The sequence below is a fragment of the Rhinichthys klamathensis genome, unplaced genomic scaffold (genome assembly GCF_029890125.1).
Source record: "Rhinichthys klamathensis goyatoka isolate OS25496 unplaced genomic scaffold, OSU_Roscu_1.1 h1tg000258l_1, whole genome shotgun sequence".
In the NCBI taxonomy this organism is placed as follows: Eukaryota; Metazoa; Chordata; class Actinopteri; order Cypriniformes; family Leuciscidae; genus Rhinichthys; species Rhinichthys klamathensis.
In genome coordinates, this window is record NW_026606780.1 from 392,775 (window position 1) to 409,881 (window position 17,107).

The 17,107-nt window shown below is 35.6% G+C and overlaps 1 protein-coding gene across 1 annotated transcript in view; it reads left to right on the top strand.

The window, feature by feature from the left end:
- Positions 1-2,213: 2,213 nt before the first annotated feature.
- vps13c (vacuolar protein sorting 13 homolog C) overlaps positions 2,214-17,107 on the top strand; it is a 51,407-nt gene continuing 36,513 nt past the window's right edge. The window contains exons 1-20 of the mRNA XM_056267355.1: positions 2,214-2,433; positions 4,683-4,726; positions 5,105-5,147; positions 6,725-6,820; positions 7,536-7,568; positions 8,638-8,739; positions 10,267-10,329; positions 10,584-10,652; positions 10,830-10,939; positions 11,071-11,130; positions 11,262-11,321; positions 11,427-11,507; positions 13,827-13,884; positions 14,822-14,949; positions 15,576-15,682; positions 15,765-15,936; positions 16,131-16,193; positions 16,284-16,416; positions 16,512-16,606; positions 16,962-17,104. Of these exons, the coding sequence (XP_056123330.1) occupies positions 2,334-2,433; positions 4,683-4,726; positions 5,105-5,147; positions 6,725-6,820; positions 7,536-7,568; positions 8,638-8,739; positions 10,267-10,329; positions 10,584-10,652; positions 10,830-10,939; positions 11,071-11,130; positions 11,262-11,321; positions 11,427-11,507; positions 13,827-13,884; positions 14,822-14,949; positions 15,576-15,682; positions 15,765-15,936; positions 16,131-16,193; positions 16,284-16,416; positions 16,512-16,606; positions 16,962-17,104 (1,760 nt within the window). The 5' untranslated portion in view covers positions 2,214-2,333. The remainder of the gene's footprint in view (positions 2,434-4,682; positions 4,727-5,104; positions 5,148-6,724; positions 6,821-7,535; positions 7,569-8,637; positions 8,740-10,266; positions 10,330-10,583; positions 10,653-10,829; positions 10,940-11,070; positions 11,131-11,261; positions 11,322-11,426; positions 11,508-13,826; positions 13,885-14,821; positions 14,950-15,575; positions 15,683-15,764; positions 15,937-16,130; positions 16,194-16,283; positions 16,417-16,511; positions 16,607-16,961; positions 17,105-17,107) is intronic.

The following is a 17,107-nucleotide window of genomic DNA, read 5'->3' on the forward strand; positions in this document are numbered from 1 at the left end:
ACAAAGATCATACGTTTCCTGTAGTTCTTGACCAGGTTTGCACACACTGCAGCAGGGATTTTGGCCCACTCCTCCATACAGATCTTCTCCAGATCCTTCAGGTTTCGGGGGTGTCGCTGGGCAATACGGACTTTCAGCTCCCTCCAAAGATTTTCTATTGGGTTCAGGTCTGTAGACTGGCTAGGCCACTCCAGGACCTTGAGATGCTTCTTACGGAGCCACTCCTTAGTTGCCCTGGCTGTGTGTTTCGGGTCGTTGTCATGCTGGAAGACCCAGCCACGACCCATCTTCAATGCTCTTACTGAGGGAAGGAGGTTGTTGGGCAAGATCTCGCGATACATGGGCCCCATCCATCCTCCCCTCAATGGGTGCAGGCGTCCTGTCCCCTTTGCTGAAAAGCATCCCCAAAGACTGATGTTTCCACCACCATGCTTCACGGTTGGGATGGTGTTCTTGGGGTTACTTATCTTTCTTCCTCCAAACACGGCGAGTGGAGTTTTGACTAAAAAGCTCTATTTTTGTCTCATCAGACCACATGACCTTCTCCCATTCCTCCTCTGGATCATCCAGATGGTCATTGGCAAACTTCAAATGGGCCTGGACATGCGCTGGCTTGAGCAGGGGGACCTTGCGTGCGCTGCAGGATTTTAATCCATGACGGCGTAGTGTGTTACTAACGGTTTTCTTTGAGACTGTGGTTCCAGCTCTCTTCAGGTCATTGACCAGGTCCTGCCGTGTAGTTCTGGGCTGATCCCTCACATTCCTCATGATCATTGATGCCCCACGAGGTGAGATCTTGCATGGAGCCCCAGACCGAGGGAGATTGACCGTCATCTTGAACTTCTTCCATTTTCAAATGATTGCGCCAACTGTTGTTGCCTTCTCACCAAGCTGCTTGCCTATTGTCCTGTAGCCCATCCCAGCCTTGTGCAGGCCTACAATTTTATCTGATGTCCTTACACAGCTCTCTGGTCTTGGCCATTGTGGAGAGGTTGGAGTCTGTTTGATTGAGTGTGTGGACAGGTGTCTTTTATACAGGTAAAGGGTTCACTTCAAACAGGTGCAGTTAATACAGGTAATGAGTGGAGAACAGGAGGGCTTCTTGAAGAGAAACTAACAGGTCTGTGAGAGCCTGAATTCTTACTGGTTGGTACAGTAGGTGATCAAATTTATGTCATGCAATAAAATGCAAATTAATTACTTAAAAATCATACAATGTGATTTTCTGGATTTTTTGTTTTAGATTCCGTCACTCAGTTAAAGAGACATATGATAAAAATGACAGATTTCTACATGCTTTGTAAGTGTAAAACCTGCAAAATCGGCAGTGTATCAAATACTTGTTCTCCCCACTGTAATGAAATGTGTGAGAAGCTGTTCATTAGTAGTTTTTCATGCATTGTTTGCCTGCATTCTGCATACCCTAATGCAGTTTTATCTTACAATAGGGATGGCCTAGTTATTTATGCAATTGTTAATTGGATGATTCATTATTAAGGTTTGTGCCTAAATTATATTTTGTCATTGAACCTCTGTGCATGCAATATGGATACCAAGTCTGAAGTCTTGTTTACAGACAACAGCAGCTTACAGTGTATCTTTCAGTATCTGCTACTGCAGGTTTGAGATCCTAGACAACATGTTTGGGTTTAAAAGATTCAGCACAAAGACAAAAAAGCCTCTATGTGCTCAAACATCATGAGATCAACTTGCAACCAGATTCCCAGAGGACCACGTGGACCAATCTGTCTGAAGAGCCTGGAAACTTCCCTAAGGAAAACCACAGCCAGGGGACAAAGGGGAGTTTGATGGATACATGTGAGGTGGGAAAATGCCATCACAGTCACAGTCAGGCCGCCGCCCTCTTTATTTCAGCTAACAAATTAACTATATATGCAGGCTATATCGAAGTATTTTCTATTAATTCCTATTAATTCAGTCAGCAAATGAAAGTAGTTAATGATTAATACATATTTTCATATTTCAAAATATATTTACATTTAGGTAAATTGAATAATATGATTATCCCACAGAGACAAATTAATGTAAACAGTAATGTTATATCTTGCTAATCTTTAGGCGTCTCTCATTTGGTATACAAATGAACATTAGCCACCAGTACACTTTCACTTTGCAAACAATGTTCTACAATCAACTAGCCGGCCTGTTTATAATGTAATCGCGCGACCCCATATGCAGACAGTGTGAGTGGATCACCGAATGAGTCGATCTTGGTCTAAACGCCTGTCACACAAGGAGGGAAGTAACCTTACCAAATGCGTATTGTGGCATTTTAGCGTGTCTGCGAGTGTCACTGTCGTTCTCGACTCACCATGGTGTTTGAGTCTTTAGTCAGTGATCTCTTGAACAGGTTCATTGGAGATTATGTGGAAAACCTGGACAAGTCGCAGCTTAAGATTGGCATATGGGGAGGTAAGCGTACATTCGTCAAACAGCTCATCAACAACAAACGCTGGTCTTTTCCTCTGCTTTGTTTTCTGTTGCAAAACGTCCTATTCCGATGTAGTGTGAGCTAGAGTACATTTACTGCAGTGACCATTAATGTAATTAATGTTTGATTGGTTTCTGTTCTGTAAGATTGGCAGTCTGTCAATATTTTTTTACAGTCTATGGTTTGGACGGAGGCGATGAAAACAACCATTATTTATACGGTTTACTTATATTGTTTATTATTTATTTATGAGTTTCCGCCCTATTATGTAGTATGTATCTCAGTCATAAACATTATTCAAGCCTGTAAATGTCACATTATGTACACACACACACACACACACACACACACACACACACACACACACACACACACACACACACACACACACACACACACACACACACACACAAACACAATTGTCTTATAGATAAGACAGAAAATGGTGCACCTTCATAAATAATAATAAGTTTAAACGTAAATAATTTTCCTAAAAAACTTTTGTTCTTTTGGTTTTGAAGGGACTGCTTTACATCTTGGAAAAGTTAAATTCCAAATATGTATTTGGAAAAATCTTGAGCACTACATTTCACTACTATAAACATCAATGGCTCTATGACCCAGATCACTCCTATCATTACAATACTAATGATTCCACTTTAGAGTTTTACCATGTAAACTTTTGTACATTATGTACACAATCTACCTTACAATTGATTGTATATCTTAAAACAAATAAAACTAATAATGATCTAATAAATTTTTTTATCCAAATGTTCAAATATTGCAGCTGTGGTTCAAGTGTAACATTTGCTATAATTAATAAAATCAATGTGCAATAATTATTCAAAATAATAATTAATTAGAAATATTATTGGTGGGGTGAGGTCCATCTATTATTCCCATTACCACTGATGGAAACATGACCCTCTCAATTCCCATAAAATTCCCATCTGTGTTTAATCTTTCTTTTTGTGGACAATGTATTGTTAATGTACTGTAGGTTTTGTGTGTGTTCGTTCAGTTGAGTTAATCTTTTAGTATATGCTTTGAAAGGAGTCATATATCAAATTTCTGTCATTCTGCTGTGTTATTATAGTCACGTTACTGGATGTGTCACTGCCGGAACAACTCCAACTAGATTCTTTCAGTTAAATGTATATCTTCTATTTAAAAAAAAAAAAAAAAAATCACCTTGCAATTTTTAATAAATTTCATCACTGGATCTTCCGGAAGAGTTCTCTCTGGTGACGTATGCAGGGATGGGCAACGATTAATCGCGATTAATCGCATCCAAAATAAAAGATTGTGTTTACATAATATATATGTGAGTGTACTGTGTATAATTATTTTGTATATATAAATACACACACATGCATGTATATATTTAAGAAAAATGTTAAATATATACATTTATTCGTGTATTTTCATATACAAAATAATTATATATACACACTACACACACATAGCCTATATTATGTGAACACAAACATTTATTTTGGATGCGATTAATCGTTGCCCATCCCTAACCGCCGCCCCTGCAAGCTGACGTTCATCTGCCGCAGTTTTTGAGTGCAAAAAATTCAACCAACAACCGATGCATAGAACCAAGTCCCCGCCCTACGTTTTTTACTTTTCCGATAATCCGTTAGAATCTGATTTACGCCTCAATATGGAAATAGTAGAAGTATATCTGTTGTTACTTTCATTTTATTGCAAGTTTAAAATTGTCAGCTGTTGTTAAAATGAGAGAAGGAGAGGAGGGAACTGTTTTACTATATTAAACTGTCAGCTTTCATAGGTGTCAGAGACTCCACAGGGATTTAGACAATCCTTGGCCAGATCAGGATGGGTGCCCTGTTATTTTGTCAGCATGCCGTTTGATAAGGTGACATCTTTATCCCAGCATCAGATAGGCTGCTCTGGTTGACATTTATTTCTTTTCTCTTATGCCAATCCAATTATCGTCAATGTCAAAAGTGGCCAATCATATCTGGATTCATTTGTTTATGTGTTTCGTGGTAGTATTTCTTATCTTTGACACTGGCAGAATGACGAGGTTCTGGTATTTCGGTGGATGGATATACTGTATTGTTCCATAAAAGCCAAATTGCAGTGTTAAAAATTGAAAACAGACCCAATAATACAAATACAATCTGCAAATACACATGCCATTGAGTACCTAAATATATAAAATGTACAATAAGTCATTTTTTTTCTTTCTTTTTAGGAAATGTGGTGTTGGAAAATCTGAGGGTGAAAGAAAATGCTTTGGTAAGTTTGTATTCGACAATGTTAACCTCATTCACCAAGTTGAATTACTTGTTAGATATAATTTTAATGTAGATTTATATGTTATTTATTAACAATGTCATGTCTCAAAACTTAAAGGATATAGTAAAACGCATGAAAGAACCATATTTTTCTTGATAAGAGAGCGTGTTTGTGTATGTAACACTGTGGTCACCTCTTAAGCGCCTGTGGCTTCTGCTGAATCAAGAGTGTTAACACAATGAGATTTGCTGATGTTTCCACAACTAAATTATAACAACTAGAGTTTTTATATGTATATGTGTACAAAATGGTGTTTTAATATTGTTTGCTTGAAATATGGATTCAAACCCATTTGCTCATTTTATCTTTGTTCTTTAGAGCGAGTTTGATGTCCCTTTTAAAGTGAAGGCTGGTCAGATTGGTGAGTATCCAACTTTCTCGTTTTATCCAGTTTTATCCAAAGTTTTATCCAACTTTTTTTGTTATGAAAAAAGTGTGAAATTTGTACTTTCTAATATTCTGCCTTGTGTGTTGATAACCTGTAACTAAGGAGATTAAAGTAGAAAAAAAGTTTCAGTGTTCGGTGTGATGAATTGCACTTCCCATATTGTGCCACTCAAGACTGAACTTTGCAATAAAAGTCAAATAAAAGTGATTTTTATTTCACTACATGGTGTTGTATCACACTCAAAATGTAATAAAGACATTTGAGCAGCTGTAAAGCTCGAGGGTTCTGTTCTGTTGCAATATGAATTTTAATATAGTAATTTAAAGTTTGTGGTCTGCTTTACAGTTTTTTTCTTCAACAGATTTGTCTGTTGAGTTGAATCAGTTTAAACATATAGTTCTAATTCCGCAAATATTGCAACACAGATGCCTTGCCAATAAGAAGGAGCTTGTTAAAACAGTCATCCGTTCATGTTATCACATGATCCTGTCAGATGACTTTAAACATCTGCTCGACAGTGTGCCTAGATGTCAAGTTGTAAAAAGTAATTGGTTAACAAGGACGTCATGCTAGTCTGAGAATTTCTGTGAAATTCCCTGCACATTTACTACATTTAAGAAAAGCTTAAAATGCTTTTATTCTGCTTATTATATGTCCTTGATCAAAAGGTTTCTAGCCACGTCACCCAATAATCCAACAACTTACATATTTACATTTTTCTAGAAGGAATGATGTTGTTCCACAATGTTCAACTGCTCTTGTTTCTGAACAAAACTTATCTTCTAATTATTTTTAACTGACTCTGATTCTGTCTAATAGCCATGTTTATATTGTTTAATGTGTGTAATAAGGCCCGTTTACACCTGGTCACTTCACGTCACATGTTTTTACTGATCGGATAGCTATCTGATTTGTTAAAATTGCTCTATTTACACTTAAATGTGTCTCTGCAAAACAAATACAAATCTGATCTTCTATCCCCACGCTATATGCAAAAGCAACCGATATGAGTTGCTACTGCATTTTATTTATCATCAGCTAATTTCAAGATCAAAGACTGCAATAGGAGAAAGAGCGGCATCGGCACTGGTACTTTTAATGAAGATGATTGTGTGTTGAGTCTGTGACGCCTTACTTTCACTTTCATTTGTGTCAGTTTGCGCATTGGCTTGCTGAAGAGATACTTAGCTACTCATCTGCGGCGATGCGTTTTGAAGTAGCCCTTGTCATATCTGACTAACATGTCATATAGCCTATATTATAACACGCTCTCACACGTACATTTTTTAAATATTTTTTGGAGGAGTAAAATTTACTTATGTGGTTTCAACAATCAGATGCATTTACACCTGTCCAGTTTCGTTTGGAATGCGTCTCAAACCACCTCCTGAGTCCTGAAGTGGTTTGAGCGATCGGATTTAAATCCGTCTTGAAAGCGTTTCAGAGGGGATTTACTCCTGGTCTTTTCATGATCTGATAGCTAGGTGACAATGTGTAAACAGGCCCTTACTTTTAACTGAGACATTGAATTGAAAATGTCTGCTCTTTAGGTAAACTGACTCTGAAGATCCCTTGGAAAAACCTTTACAATGAAGCAGTGGTGGCCACATTAGATGGATTATACCTTCTGGTGGTTCCTGGTGCAAGTAAGTGCTTATAGTTTTTTGTTTTACTTAAAATGTTCTTAATGCAACACATCTCTTAAAGTGGAAGTTTAAATGTTTTATCTAGCCTGAAGCATCATGCTGTTTATTTCATGGCACTTTACTGCAGTCATTTGTCTGTATAATTCTTTCATTTCTTGTTATAACATCTCCTCTTAAGAATAATTGCATGATTTATTTATAACCAAGATGGTTTCCTGCCTTTTAACAGAGGGTGTATACAGTTACTGAATTCGGAACCACATACTAGTATAATTCTCTTACTACTTTTACTATATCTTTCTATGACAGAAGTAGAAGTAGTATGCTAGTTTATGGTTCTGAATTCACCAAGCGTCTTGCATTATACACTACTTTTCACTGCACAAAGAAACTTTTAATTATTAGTGAAGATTGTATTATTGAAAACTAGACACTAGACACAAAATACTGTATACTGTATACTTATACTTTTTTATATTTGTAATGAAATAATTTGGGTTGTTATGCATTGACATTGAACAATACCTAAAAACTCAGTAACTCTTGAACCATTTGATTATCTAAGACTACATTTTTAAAACTGAGGATGTTCTTTTTATGCCAGCAGTAAAGCAGCAGTTACAAACATACCGAATAACTGAATTTCTTTGATACAGTATATATCTTCTATTTCTATTGGGCTGCTTCAACTGACATTGTCTTTTACATGTTACAGCTGAGTCTAAGTTATTTTCCTCACCTTACAATGGTAAGCCAGGTGTAGAAGGTGGGTAGCAGGGTGGTGGTTTGGGACCCGGACCGATAAGCTGCTCTTGTGTGTATCTGACTCTTTGATTATTATGGCAAACTTTATTTTTTTACCTGCGGTTACAATGTCTAATCATACAAATACAAGTGTTTGTTTTGGTGAGCCTTTGATAGCATGTATTGAAAGTCTCTTAATCAAGTGTTCAAATTTTTTACATTTTTTCCCCCCATATTTCTTTTGTGCTCTGCTTTATCTTATAAACCGATCAATTGTGTATAATGCATGTAAGTAAAATGCAGTAATCAAATTATTTTTAAAGCATGAAAGTCTGTCTCTGTCTGTATCTGGGAATGAAGACAGTCAAGTTCTAAATGCCAATCAAACGTTTTTTTTTTTTTTTTTTTTTTTTTTTTAGATATACACAAGCTTTTCTCTTTGGGAGCATATGTTTAAGCCACATTCTCTAAACAACATTGTGGAAAGATGTGCTGTGAAGTTTGATTGCTTCAGAATGAGATCATAGAATGAATACACTATTTCTCTAATGGACTGAATTGCCTCAGGAACTCCTCAAACCCTTTTGGTCTCTCTAGAACAAAAATAAGCAATAGCATTTTTTGATCTGCCATTTTCTAGGGCTACTTTGCAAACCTTACTTTGTCTCTGTCATTACTCTAATGAAGAAGGATAAACAGTGCCAGCATGTACAAGCTTTTTGTTTCTCATCGATTCATCTAAAACCAGTCTTTCTTGATAGCGCTTTACGAGTGATTGCCAAAGCAGAGAATAGAGCCGCAATGAAAATCTTAAGTCAGCTTGAATGAGCAGCATTGGACTTCAGCTACTTATTAGCCACAGTGCAAAGAGAGAGAGGTGGTCATTGTACTTTTCTGTTATTACATGGTTGACCGCCCACAGTGTGAATCTATACTTGTTTGCATATCTGAAGACAATGTTAGGTGGCAGTTGTAAAAACTGTTTAGTAAATGAAAGACTTCTGAGGTGTGAATGATATTAATGTTGTCTGTGATGTTCGTTTGCCTCTAACTGTGTGTGTTGTGTGTTGAAGCGATTAAGTATGATGCAGTTAAAGAAGAGCGTTACCTTCAGGAGGCCAAACAGAAGGAGCTTCAGCGCATTGAGGAGACCCTTCAGCTGGTCGCTCGCAGAGGTGAGAAACCCCTTGTCTGTTTGTTTACACCGGATGTAATCATTTCTTGAACTTGTGCATAGTCAATTTTTGCTAGCTCTCTCCTTATGGTCTCTGTGCAATTTATACACAAGTGTTGGACGTATAACTTTATTAACGGATGTTCATCAATTCATTTATCCCCATCCATCCATTCATGGTCTTCAGTCTTTTTCAACCTCATTCATCATTCATTCGTCCATTTGTTTAAGGTTGCTCAACAAATCTTAATTGCTTCTGGCTGTTTTGAGGATTATATCATCATCTAGCACTAACTTAAAGGGATAGTAGTAGTATAGGGCAAACCTTTAAGATTGCTTTCTCTTTAAGATCACATGTAGAGGGAGTTGTTGTGTGTATGTAACATTATCAAAGCTGTAGGTGTCTGTGCAAAAAAATGGGTTGTCTATTTATTGGGGGAAAAAAACAAACATCAACAGTTATTAATTATTCTGAAATGTGTCTTAAACTCTCTTATAGTTTTTCTGGTACTGTCTAACCAGCACCCAGGGGTCCCTATTATTAGCACTTATTTTTCCTAATTCAAACTGTATGTTCTTTTTTACAGCAGATTTCTAAATAAATATTTATTAATCTTTCATATTGAACATTATAATGTTATGAAGTCTAAATAAAAGTATTTACACTACCGTTCAAAAGTTTGGGGTCAGTAAGATTTTATTTTTATTTTTTTTCAAAGAAATTAATACTCTGCATGAAACGGAAGCCTTTTCTTCGCTATTGTGACATATTTTCGGGTAAAACAGCTTCTCCAATGATAAAAAGTGTAGGGCAGGACTTGATTTTGTCCATTAGGAATTGGTTGGATCGTTGTGATTTGCTATTGGAGTGATCATGTGAGTGACAGGTTGTCCAGCCCTCGTCATCAGAGAAGAGATGATGCTGCTAGAGGGAGAAGTTATTTTTATTAAAGAATATGAGGGCACTTGTTTTAAAAAAAACAATGATGTACACACTGCACAGATAAATTATTTATAATAATTACTGCAGTATTGCAGGAAAAAATAATGGTGATTTCATGGTGACTTTAAGCAGCACAACTGTTTTAAAATTTCATCTTGCTATCACAGTAATAAATTATATTTAAAAAATACAGTATATTAAAATAGAAACCAATTATTTTACATAGTTATAATATTTTACAATATAAATGTTTTACTGTATTTATCCTTGGTGAGATAAGAGACTTTTGAAGTTAGGTTTTGATAGTGTATTTTAAGGTTTTGTGTTTTTAATATAGATTTATAATATTGTCCATTTATCTGTGAGTGGCCACAGTATGACAGAATATCAATAGAGTTTCAATATCGGTGCATCCCTACATTCATTGAATCACATCAACCCTTCAATCGATCCACACCAAACATCCATCCGCCCACCCCTACATTCATTCATGTACCAATCCGTCCATCTGTCCGTCTGTACATTCAGATCTCTATCCTTAACAGCTTTGTGTGTTTGCTTTGTGCTGCATCTGATGGACCTCAGGCTCTCAGGCTGGAGAGTTTGTGTTTGATCTGGAGAATTATGTGTATAAGAATCCACCACGGGGTACGTACAGACCCATTCTTATAGCAGGCCGATCAGACACCCGTCTTCTATTTAAAGAGACATACTTTTTTTTTTTTAGAGTGTTTACTGAGGGTGTACATGTGTAGACATCTTTTTTCCTTCTCACTGCTTGGTGTGCTTTTGTGCATTTTTATGCAAGTGTGTGTTTATTGCAAGGGTAAGTGTTTATTGCTGCACTTTGATTCTTTTCTACCTCACCAACTTTTCTCTCTCTCCCAATGCTGCGCTCTAAGACAAAGGACGTAAACTTAAAAAGCATAAAAAACCCTTTAGGAGATCTAAAAAGTATGAACATAAAGCAGGTGGGTGGCCCGAAGCGACTGTGATCGACTCATCGTGGCAAATATGAGCAAACTTTATTCTGTTTGTTGAATTAAATATGTTTACATAAGTGTTGGATCAAGGCATTAGAATGACAAATAGGATGGGGTTAAGATAAACCCTTCATTCATGTTTACTGAATCATTTTTTTATTTCAGAGAAGCCTCAGGAGGAAAAGAAAGACACGTTCACTGAGAAACTGGCTACACAAGTTATCAAAAACCTCCAGGTCAAAATCACCAGCATTCACATCAGATATGAGGATGATGTAAGTGTTGACTCTGCATACATGTCTTCAGTTACATGTATTTTTGAATGCAGATGTGGCTTTTAATTGTGTAATTAAATGTTACAAGTTTGTTGAACTTATGTAACAGGCATTTTCTCACTGTGCTTCAGGTGTCAGATCCAAAAAAACCTCTTTCTATGGGCCTGACTCTTTCAGAACTCAGTCTACAGGTGCTCTCTCAAAATACTTTCATATACTGTAAATGTCACAAAGTGAAGCAGGCTCAATTACAATTCATTTGAAATGAGCAGTTCTTATTTGCACACTCTGGTCTTTAAGTATCAGTTTTTCTCTCTTATAGACAGCAGATGAGAACTGGAAGACTTGTATTCTAAATGAAGCAGCCAAGATCATCTATAAAGTAAGCCAACAGTATACATGTCTTATATTCCATAATAATAAGATTTCACACAACAACTGTGGTTGTGTGTCTTATGTGTGTGTCTGTGTGTATTCTCTACATAAGCTGGGCCGCCTGGAGTGTTTTTGTGCCTATTGGAACGTGAACAGCCCAATATTCTACAGAGGCTCCTGGGAAGAGATAGTGGTAATGTGCCTTTCATATTTCATAACTCTCTGGTGGTTTTGTATATAGGTTTTTCATAGTATTGATCTAGTATTAAAGACTGCTATGTTGTCGTCAGGCATTGTAAATGGTACATCATATTGATCAATCAGATTAAATGCAAATAAAAAATCTGTCATCAATTTCCCTCACGTTGTTCCAAACTGATAAGACTTTCATTAATCTTCAAAACACAAATGAAGATTATTTTTAATGAAACTTGAAAGATTTCTGTCCCTCCATTGAAAGTTCATGCAACCAAAAATGTGACACTTCATAAAGACATCTTTTTTAATAAATATATTGGTTTAATCCAAGTCTTATGAATATATACAATTACTTTATATGATAAACAGATTTCATTTAGGTTTTTATTAGGGTATAAACATTGATTAATGCACATACATTGAGCGCATTAAATATGATAAATGGAAGCTCAACTGTACTTGTTTGATGCATGATAATCAATGAGATTTGATCTTGTTCGTGTCACGCAAGCATTTTTACAATTTCCCAAAACCAATTATGTTTATTCGCACACTTCAAGAAAATAAAGTTACACTTCCTTTTACCACATTTGATGTTCTTGACGTACGTGTGCTGATTAATATTTATATGCGAGTAAAAACCTGCATTAAATCTGTTCATCATATAAAGTGAGTGTGTCCATATGAATCCACTGGATTCATATGAATTGTTTACAATATCTTTATGAACTTTTTGAAGCAGTGCATGGAGTTTCAATCGAGGGACAAAAAAATCTCGGGTTTCATTAAAAAAATCTTTATTTGTGTTTTGAAGATTAACAAAAGTGGAATGACATGAGGGTGAGTAATTGAAAGAATTTCCATTTTTGAGTCTACTAAACTTTTAATTTAGAAGAAGCACATGCAGGAAGCATGAATTGCATTCGTGTATTTTGAAAAGCTTGCCATTTATATTGGTTAGCAGTTACATTGTAAAACTGGGGCTGTAATGTCGGTATTATAAAAGAAGGATTAGAGTTGTTAAGACACATAATAAAATATCAAATACATTTGAACTTTTATTATTTAATAGCGTGTTGAGTATTTATTTATGATCATATCAGGAAGAAAACCTGTCGATTGTAGTTTATCATGAATGTCTAAACTGAAGATCTTTGATGTTGACATTAAGTCAGCAGCTGAAAGCTCTTACGGTTAGTTTGTGAGTCAGTCTGAAGACTCTTTAGCTGGAGGCATCATTTGATTCATATCTTATCAAGGCTTGTGACTTCTAAGTAAATGCAGTGATGGTTGAATTTGCTTGGATCCTAGCACTTTTTTATCTTTTAATGTCTTCTTCTCACACACACTTTTAATCTCTCTCTTATATCTCTTAATCTTTCTTAGTCTCTCAGAGAGGCACAAGCTGTATTATAGTATTTGAATAGTATATCTCAGTGGTTTTTGTAATCAGCTTAACACAGACTGCCTCAAACAGATAACAGCATAACTAACTCTAGTATGCACATCCTCTTTGTCTAACTGTCCAGGCCTGAATGTGCTGTCCAACTGCTATTAAAACCCCTACTACATAAAATAAAATCTAAACTTTGGGAATGTTAGCTCTGTTTATCTGTATCAACAGTACTGTGTCCCTGGTCTACCTTTTGTATCGCAAAAGAGTCTGCTTTGAGGTTTTCAACTCTGATTGCTTTAAACAACCTCTAAATAAATACATTTACCAATATTTTGGTGTATTTATAGTTTAGTAATATATATATATATATATATTATATATATATATATATATATATATATATAATATATGTGTCTTAAAATAGGCATGAAACTGGCTTCAAAACCTTGTAGATTTTATCTAGTTAACTAAGCAAAATGGTGTTTATCATGACGGTGCTTTCTAATGGTGTGTTTGAGGGTGTGGTTTGTATATTCTGTGTGGGGGATGCTATGGTCACTGGTAAAGAGGATATACTCAGTTAGTAAGAGGCCTAAGTACACACTAAAATAATGTGCTGCACAAAAAATGTTATGATAATGATTTTAGCTGTCAACCTTATTGTGTGAGGGTGGCTTTTTCAGACTTAAAAAAATATATAATTATTTCCCCCCCTGCAACATACATGTGTATGCAGTCGAGACCAAAGGTCTGAGACAGCATTTTTAAAAATCTGGGATTTTTTCCCCCTAGAAATAAGAATTTTCCCCCCTAGAAAATTCTGCAAGTTTCTTAGTTTTATTCATCAATTTACATGTGTAGCTAATTTGTAAAAATATATTTAAAAAATCACTTGATGTTGTTTTTTTGTGTTTGCAGGACAAGCTGAAAGCAGGAATCAGCTCAAAACATGAGGAACTGCGAGACTATCAATACAGTATGTATTATCGGTAACACTACAAAAAGGTTTCATTAGTTAACATTAGTTTACTACTTTAGATAACATGAACAAAGAATGTACAGTACTTCTATAGAGTTTTTTAATCATAGTACATTTCAACATTTAATGCAATATTAAAATCAAAAGTTGTATTTTTTAACATTAGTTAATGCACTGTGGACTAACATGAACAAACAATGAAAGACTATATATTTTTTATTAACTAACATTAACAAAGATGAATAAATACTGTATCAAATGTATTGCTCATTATTAGTTCATGTTAGTTAATACATTACAATAAAGTCTCATTTGTTAACATTAAAGTGTTACCGTATTATCTTATCCACAGAAAGTTCATGGCAAATGTATTATTATCTGGCCTTGAGCTGTTTAGTTTAGCTTTGCCAGTATGTTTTGGTGTTGTGCTCAACTTATGAGGTGTTGAAAGAATATAAATATTAGACATGACAAGGCAAAAAAGAACAACATGGATGTTGAAAGCCTTATAAGAAGTAGATGGTAAATTGTAAATAGTAAAAATTAATATGGATATATCATGTTTGGCTGTTGCAAATCCTATTGTTTTCATGCTGATTTTTCTGGGTGTGTGTGTTACCTGCCACGTTTTTTTTTTGATTTTCTATTTAAACAGGCTATGTGTTCTCAAACTGCACACATGACACACCTCCTTATAGCACACAAACTCCAGTAATCACAATGTGTACTATTTCTACTACAGCCCCATAATTACAAGTACTAAAGTTAAACGAATGGTAATACAGTTCCAATTAACATAGATATGAATGCACTGAGCGTTTGCCAGTTAGACATAATGAAATTACTTTAATGGTTAAGGATTTATGACCAACTTAGTGTTAGCATCATAAACCATGGCACCCATCATGATGAACTGATTTGTTTCTTCGTACAGTTTTCAAACCCATTTTCGCCTCTGCAAGGATGTGCATCAACCCTAATGCTGAAGTTGAGCTAAAATCACCCAAAGCAAACCTGCACCTTGAGGTTCAGAACATTGCAATTGAGATGACCAAGCCTCAGGTATTGCCATGTGTCATATTGTGTACTCTCAAATTACCATTCAAAAGTTTGGGGTCACTAAGATATTATTATTAACTTTTTAAAGAAATTAATACTTTCATTATGTAAGAAAAGATAAAATTGTGCAAAAGTGACAGTAAAGACTTACATGGTTTAAAAAAAAAAAGCTGTTCTTTTGAACTTTCTTTCTAAGAATCTTGATAAAAATGTATTTTCGTTTCCGCAAAAGTATTAGGCAGCACAACATTGATTATAATAAGAAAATTCAATTTAGCTTTGCCACCACAGAAATGAATTTAAATTTTAAATACTGTATATTTAAGTAGAAAACTGTTATTTTAAGTGTAATAGTAGTACAATAAAATGTTTTACTGTATTTTTGATCAAATCTTGGTGAACCTAAGAGACTTCTTTTAAAAAACATTAAACCTAAACTTTTGAACGGTAGTGTGCTTGTTGGAAAAATTTACAGGACCACTCTATATACATAATTACAGATTATAACATAAATATATGCAAATTGTTACTCAAAATATAAATTATTCTGTTGTATAATTGTATTGGGACTAGTGAATTATCTTGGGTCAAAGCCTAGATACAACAATGTTGTTTTGGGGTGATTCTAGTACCTGTCCATGGTGGATCTGCTGGAGTCTGTAGACTGCATGGTGAAGAACGGCCCCTACAGAAAATTTAGGCCTGATGTTCCAGTGCACAGCAATGCCAGGCAATGGTAAGTGCTTTAGATCTTCATATGATGATTGGCTGATTAACTGGAGCTTGTTGTTTCTTACATGGCTCCTCTGATTGGTCAGGTGGAAATACAGCATCAACAGTATACTAGAAGTGCATATCAAGCACTTTAACCAGATGTGGGACTGGGCCAACATCAAGAAGCACAGGGACGCGCTTAAGGCTTACAAAGCAGCATACAAAGACAAACTCACACAGGGCAAAGTCCGAGAAGACACAGAGAAACAGATCAAGGTATTAGCTACATATGAAACCAAATACTAACAAATCAGAAATTCATTTTTCATACAAGTTGTTATGATGATAAAATTTAATTAAAATAATAAATATAAAAATTATTAATTAAAAAAATATCTTTTATTTTACAATAATGGTCTCAGACTTTTGGGCCGCACTGTATATACATTTATTTATTGTGTTTCCCTCAGGAGCTGGAGAAAGTTCTGGATGTGTTCAACATTGTATTGGCCAGACAGCAGGTTCAGATGGAGGTATGACAACATTTACCAAACCAGAGGGCTACTGATATTTTGATATTTTAATCCAGTGTAGTACTGTAAGTTCACTTTCTCTCTCCACAGGTGGTTCGGTCAGGACAGAAGGTTGCTAAAAAGGCCACCCCTCAGAAACAGAGTGGAGGAGGTTTCTTCAGCGGTTTTTTTGGCAAGAAAGAAGGGAAGAAAAAAGAGGAAGAGGAGGATAAAGAGCTTGAGAGTGAGTTTTATATCTGATATATTTGCTAAACTTGCCTTTGAATGAATGCTTTTTTTGATGTACGTACATATTTATGTACATGTATTTGTTATCAGGTATTGATTCCATCATGACTCCTGAAGAGAAAACGAAACTCTTCACAGCCATTGGCTACAGCGAGAGCTCACATAACCTTGCCTTACCAAAACATGTGAGTGGAAAATATACATTTATATCCAACAAAAATCCAACCATTTCAATAAGAATTCATGTGTTTTTGATTGAGGGTGAAAGATTTCCCTACACACATTTCGCAGTAGGTTAAATTTGGTAATGTGGATTCAGCGCATTGACCAATAGACACTGTTTGATGGTGATTTTTGTGTGAGTGTGCTTTACACATAGCTACACTAGTGACGATGGAGGTTTTTTCTGGCTGCGAAATTTCATTAATGTCACCACACCTTTATAAAACATGTTGCGCAAGATGTTTCAAATACCTTATTTTAAGCATATCCTCCTTAGCCTGGACATATACTCTAATATATTTATGTGCTTATGTGCAGTATGTAGCTGTGATAGTCAACTTCAAACTGTTGAGCACCTCAGTAACATTCAGAGAGGAGCCTGGCGTTCCAGAGATCCTCAAAGTGCAGATGATTGACCTCAGTACGTCCATCTCACAGAGACCAGGAGCACAGGCCATCAGGTA